Here is a 7,019-nt window from a genome sequence, read left to right as displayed (position 1 = left end):
TCAAAAAAAAAAAAAAAATCAATAAATGAAAAGTTTAATAAATGTATGATTTAAAAGTCAAAGAGGCTGGACACGGTGGCTCCCGCCTATAATCCCAGCACTTTGGGAGGCCCAGGCAGGCAGATCACTTGAGGTCAGGCGTTCAAGACCAGCCCGGCCAACATGGTGAAACCCCATCTCTACTAAAAATACAAAAACAATTAGCCAGGAGTGGTGGAGGACACCTGTATTTCCAGCTACTCAGGAGGCTGAGGCAGGAGAATCACTTGAACCCAGGAGGCAGAGGTTGCAGTGAGCCAAGATCATGCCACTGCACTCCAGCCTGGGCAACGTAGCAAGACTCTATCTCAAAAAAATAAACAAATAAATAAAGGTCAAAGAGTCTAAACTACTCAAATGTATCAAATATACATCACATGCTTTAAAAGTAAATCTTCTCAGCTATAACAAAAACAATGCATTATGAGAGACTAGGGAATGAAATAAAGTATTTTAAAGTTGTTAATATCAAAAAGTATTTACCATGATATTCACACAGAGACATGATCATAATTAAGGAACAAATGGTTACATAAAGCATACTATACACAGAAGTTGCTGAAACAGAATCTAAGAGGAATGAACATGGATGAAGCAGGAGGTCATCATCCTTAGCCAACTAATGTAAGAACAGAAAACCAAGTACCATATATTCTCACTTTAAGTGAGAGATAAATGATGAGAAAATATGGACACAAAGGGAGAAACAACAGACCCCACTGGGGCCTGCTTGAGGATGGAGGTGGGAAACAGAACTGAGGACCTAAAAAGGACAGATTAGAAGCAACAGTAATGAACAAAAAAGTGGTAATATTTCAAATTATCTGATATCATCCTAGAAATTACTTCTAGAAGAGATTCAAAAGCCCCTCAATACACACACGTGCACACACACACACACACACACACACAAGGATGTCCTTCTAGCACCCAACCATAAAATACAATGTTGTTGTAATGCAGTTGTGTACAATGGAAGTCTCCACGGGAAATCCAAATGCTAATCTGGAAAGTTTAGGCCAAGATAAAAATGAATGTTACTTCTTTCCTAGACAGAGGAGAAAGCATCTATGTTGAAGATCAGCTTTTTACATATCCAGAAATAAAATTCAATTCATGAAAATAAAGTAAAATTGTTGGCAAGCCTGTTGGATACGTAATGCTAGACATGCTACAATAATATGACGGTTCTAACCTACCACATAAGTATAAACTTAAGACCACAGATTTTTGTTGTTCTAAATCAAGTCAAGATGCTTATTTTAACAAAGTGCTCTGAACAATGACCAAACCATTTCATTACGCAACAGCTGTCTAAAGTTCCTACTGGCTACAGATATAAGACTCCTGCCCAGGTGGCTTTAGCTAAAGAAGTGCCCATTCATTCATCCATTCATATTCAACTCCTAATCCAAGAACTTGCCTTTTAATAAAAGGCCATTTCACCTCCCCACAAAATGCCCTTAAAGCAGAAAAGCAGTTTCAAACTACATGTCTATTATCAATTACTTCCTTCTTTGGCATACGAAGAATTAGCATTCTTACTCCCACCATTCCCCTCCCCTATCTTCAAAATGGTATTATTACAGTTTAGTTAAAATAATAATGTTTACATGTTTTTTGAAAGTCTATTTTAAACATCAGAAAGTTTTTCCCATTTGTCAATATAACAATATGATTCTCAGAAGTTATTTTGTTACAAAACAAAAGCAAAATTTATAAGCTAACCATTTACATAAGTTTTTTTAATGACTCTATTTTATTTCTTTAACACACATCTAGTGTTTATAATATGCTGGACACCAGGGCTCTAAGTGCTTACATATATTAACTCATTCAATCCTCATAATATTCTCATGAAATAAGTACTATTATTATCTCCATTTCACAGAGAAGGAAATTTAGACATGAAGAAGTTAAGACACTCGCCCAAGGTCACACTACTAATAGATAAAGGTAAAGGAGCCACAATTCAAACCCAGGCAGTCTAATTCCAGAGTCAAACTCCTACACAGCATAATAAACTGCCTCTCCAATCTGATGAAAATTCTTGAAAATTACCCAAAATGAGACTCCACAAAATGTAACATTTTGTGAAAGCCTCTTTAGAGGGGAAAAACTGTAAAATTTAAATTTTATGGTATTAAATCAATTACAAGACTTCCATAACAGAAACCATCCCTTTAAAAGGAGTGTATTTGGCTTAGTTCACATTATATTATCAACTCAAAATGAATTTCCAAAAGAAAAAAGGTATATATGTTCAAATGTAATTTTATTTTTTAGATTTTAATAATTAAATGTATTAGAAATATAAAATTTAAATTGTATAAGCAACAAGATTATAAGCAAATATATGTAACAGCAATTCTTCTCTTATAAATTATGTAATAAAATATAGAAATATAATAATGATTTATTATTCATATTATTAATAAAAACTGTAAAAATTGAAATTTCAAATCGATGGTCTTTTTCCCAGCACATAGTTAAAAAAAAATCCTTGACAAGCAAAATGTAACTTTATTATGAGATTAGAAAAACAGTTTCATTTCATAGTCTTTTAATAAATTATCTTAAACTTAGCAAAATTTTCAAAAATAATTTCATTGTACATATGAAAACTATATGGGTAAATTTGGGGATAGCTTCTGAGGAGAAATCTCTACCTCTTTTTACCCACTTTTAAACTGTGAAAAAGAAAAATGAATTATAAACAAGAAGTAAAAATCTAGTTACAGACCTTGTTCTGTTACTAAGTAATTGTGTGATCTAGGCTTCCCGGAAGCCATTCTCGGCTTCAGTGTCCTTGTCTATAGAATTAAAAACTTAAACTACATAATGCTTACACATCTATATAGTTTTAGAACTATAAAAAAGTAAATTTATAAAAAAGTATTTAAAAAGTATAAAATTATACTTTTTAAAAAGTTTTGAACTTTAAATCTCACCTCATCTGAAGAATCTACTTGTCCCAAAGTTCCTGTTGCACCTACAAAACCTTGGGAGGAGAAGAAAAATAGTTGTCCTTCATAGTTGCTACATATTGCTTTATTTTCGAATTATTCTGAGAAATACAAATATCAAAAAGCCAAGTTTTGTTATGTTAGGACACTTCATTCTAACAGTTATCTTAGCAAAGTCCAACATTTATCTTTTTTTTTTTTTTTTTTTTGAGACGGGAGTCTCGCTCTGTCTCCCAGGCTGGAGTGCAGTGGCGCAATCTCACCTCACTGCAATCTCCACTTCTCAGATTCAGGCGATTCTCCTGCCTCAGCTTCCCAAGCAGCTGGGTTTACAGGCGCCTGCCACCATGCCCAGCTGATTTTTGTATTTTAGTAAAGACAGGGTTTCACCATGTTCGCCAGGCTAGTCTCAAAACTCCCGACCTCAGGTGATCCACCCACTTCGGCCCCCCAAACTGCTGGGATTATAGGCATGAGCCTCCGTACCCAGCCTCCAACATTTATCTTAAATAAATTTGGACCAAATAGGTTGATACTTCAATAGGAATGATCCACTGAAAACTAAGATTCAATACAGTGATTACAAATGGTGTTTCAGAAGGATCTCTTTTTAGTTTTAAACCATAGTTTACTAAAATATTGAGGGAGTAAAGTTCTGGGCTACTCTTGAATAGCAACTGTACATTTTTCATGAGTTAGAACCAGAACCTTAATAAGTTAATCAAATTCCATTTAAGAAAAATGCATTCTCTTCTTTGGTCAATCTATTCTTTTTTGCCTCTAAATTTTTACTACTTGTATTACTTTTCTTAAAAAGACTACTACTGTTTTAGCTCAAAATAATTTTTTTCAATAATGAGTAAAGTTTGAGAGGTTTTTTCGCTTTTAACACAGAAATGTTACTACTATTCAAATTAAATATTTAGACAAACCTTGAACTGCCAGAGAACTAGTACCAGCAGATGGCTCCTGCACACCATATACAAGCTTATCCTCAGGATATGTAAGTCCAGAGCTCTTTAAAGCTATAAGGTACTTTTCATGACTTTTCTTTACACAAGCATTTTCTCCAAGACCTAATGAAAACAAACTTCAAATCAGAAAAAAATATTCTATTCAAAATCTCAGTATGGTCTTTTCATTAACTAATATCTATAAATAGGTGAATATTCTAATGGAGTGGGAGTCCTAGAATGAATAATATAAGATAGCTTCAGATAACATTTTTGTGCTTATGTTTAGCACTAACAATCCCAGAATCCACAGTCAAATAACAAAATCTACAAAGTAGGTGAGCATCTAAAATATCCAAGGGAATGTGGGGCACAAAAATTAATAAGACATGATCCTAGCTTTCAAGGAACCTGAAAATTAAAGAAAGTCAGAAAGTTAATATGGTAGATAATAATTATGTAGCAGAATTCACATTTGGTTTGACAGTCTGTGCTCTTGTAATACCAAGCATGCAGTTATCCAAAGCAGAGTGCTTGGGAAGGGCGTATGAAATGTTATGTATAACAATATACCATTCAACAATTCGAAGTTTTGGAACTTAAAACTGTGTATTAGAAAATCCTAGGCCATATAACCCAAAAACTTAAAATATCAAAAGTGAAAACATAGACATGATGGTTGTTACTGTTAAAGAAAGGGGATCACTTAGTAGCCTTTTGTTTAAAGAAAGAGAGGTAGGGCTGGGCATGGTGGCTCACACCTGTGATCCCAGCACTTTGGGAGGCCAAGGCAGGCAGATCACCTGAGGTCAGGACTCAAGACCAGCCTGGCCAACGTGGTAAAACCCTGTCTCTAAAAAAATACAAAAATTAGCTCAGTGTGATGGCGGGTACCTGTAATCCCAGCTACTCGGGAGGCTGAGGCAAGAGAATTGCTTGAACCTGGGAGGCAGAGGTTGCAGTGGGCCGAGATCATGCCACTGCACTCCAGCCTGGGCGACAGAGCAAGACTCCGTCTCAAAAAAAAAAAAAAAAAAAAGAGAGGTAGAGCATAATTATCTTACGTCACACCAAAAGTTAGGAGACCTGGGTTCTAGTACCAACTCCAATATAAATTAATAGTGAGGTTTAAACAGGCCATTTCATTTTTCTAGGGCTCAATTTCCTCATCCATAAAACAAGAAGTTCTCTAAATAACTTCTAGCTTTAGCATTCTATGAAAATTCTACAATTTACCTTTAAGTTCTAAAAGACTCAATTTCTTATCATTATAGTAATATATGTAAACTATAAATTTCTTCTAACATTTTACTCACCAGAAGTCAGATCTTTGTAGTTTTGTTGGTTTGTCAAAACCTGAGTAAGAACAGACCGCATTGCTCCTCCCATTTTAGTTAAGTCTTCTAAAAAGGAAATCTGAGGTTCCAAAAGTTGAAGGACCTTGTTAAGGTCCTTTTCTGATGGTCCATCAGCTGCTAAAATAAAAAAAGAAAAAAAATCATATAAGGGTAATTTTCTTTAAAATATCTTACTAAAAGTAACAGTATTCTTTTTAAATTACAATGGCTTAAATTATAGTATTTTATAATCAAAAAAGTCAATACAAGAACTCTGTTTAGAAAATTGGTATCTGCCCAGCACCTAGCCAAGCAAGGGTAGACTTGTTCAGGAATTCAGTCCTTTGGAAAAAAGTAGATGGAAAAACACAGATGACCTCCTAAGGTATGAAGCACTTAATCTGTGTAAGAAGAATCTGAACACAAAAAATTAGCCAAGTGTGGTGGTGCACGCCTGTAGTCCCAGCTACTCAGGAGTCTGAGGCAAGAGAATGGCTTAAGTCTGGAGGTGAAGGTTGCAGTGAACCGAGATCATGCCACTGTACTCCACCTTGGGCGACAGAGTGATACCCTGTCTCAAAAACAAAAAAAAAATTAGCAGCATTTGATCTGTGGGCCCTATACTTCCACATATATAAATGTCATCACAAGATCATTTCAAAAAAAGATAATATTTAAGAAAAAGTTTAGATCACATCCTAAAATTAAACAAGATATAATTCAAATACATTGAGAGTAGTATAAGACTATTAGGACAAAATTATGTCAAATTTAAACCTGTATAACAAATAACCTATCCCCTATAATATTCCAAAAATACAGATACATGTTAGCTGAAGAACAAAGCAACTAAAATGAAAGATAACTTTTCATAAACGTGAATAACTATTAAAAACAAAAAACAGGCAAATAGAGATGGAAAGAAAGAAAAGAAGCTTGGACAACAACTGAAAAAGAATATTAAAGATGAAAAATATAGACAGGTTTTACAGAAGCCGAGGTCTAAAAGGAAGGAAATGAATAAAGAGATTTATAGCTTCACCATAATTGTTTTTAAAACAAAAACAAACAAATGAATAAAACCACATCTATAAAAGAGGTAATGGAGAACCTGTGTGCCCAGGAAAGGGGATGTCCATTTCATTCAACATTTATTCAGAATCTCAAAACCTACTTTCTCAGTGTAAAGCTAATGTCATATATTATCCAACTTTATATTCTCCCCAGTGACTTATATAGTAAGACAGCAGATGTTTAATTACTGTTCGCTCTAGGTTTTCAAGGGCTCTGAAACAAATTCTAATACAGATATAAGGATTATAGGATGAATGAGAAACAGAATTGAAAGAAATTGGGAAACCACAAGATCACTGAGCTTTCATTACCTTGGATTGGTTATTGCAAGTCTTTTCTTTAATTTCTTTAATTTTAAACAGTAATTTCTACACAAAAAAAAGCTGAATTCTGGCTGGGCATGGTAGCTCACGCCTGTAATCCGAGCACTTTGGGAGGCCAAGGCGGTGGATCACCTTGTGAGACCAGCTTGGCCAACATGGTAAAACTCCATCTCTACTAAAAATACAAAAAATTAGCCAGGCATGCTGGCAGGCGCCTGTAATCCCAGCTATTAGGGAGGCTGAGGCAGGAGAAGCACTTCAACCCGGGAGGCGGAGGTTGCGGTGAGCTGACATCGTACCACTGCACTCCAGCCTGGGCAATAAGAG

General features: G+C 34.9%; 1 protein-coding gene across 1 annotated transcript in view; it reads right to left on the bottom strand.

Annotated features, from left to right (window-relative positions):
- The window catches only part of UBR3 (ubiquitin protein ligase E3 component n-recognin 3 (putative)), a gene marked incomplete at its 5' end in the record, with an annotated part of 276,638 nt that overhangs the window by 220,242 nt on the left and 49,377 nt on the right, over nt 1–7,019 (bottom strand). The window contains 3 exons of the mRNA XM_011945970.1: nt 2,991–3,040; nt 3,938–4,081; nt 5,275–5,433. Of these exons, the coding sequence (XP_011801360.1) occupies nt 2,991–3,040; nt 3,938–4,081; nt 5,275–5,433 (353 nt within the window). The remainder of the gene's footprint in view (nt 1–2,990; nt 3,041–3,937; nt 4,082–5,274; nt 5,434–7,019) is intronic.

Source organism: Colobus angolensis, unplaced genomic scaffold (genome assembly GCF_000951035.1).
Source record: "Colobus angolensis palliatus isolate OR3802 unplaced genomic scaffold, Cang.pa_1.0 Scaffold247, whole genome shotgun sequence".
In the NCBI taxonomy this organism is placed as follows: domain Eukaryota; kingdom Metazoa; phylum Chordata; class Mammalia; order Primates; family Cercopithecidae; genus Colobus; species Colobus angolensis.
The sequence above is the reverse complement of the archived record's forward strand: the minus strand, read 5'-3'. Positions and strand labels throughout refer to the sequence as shown.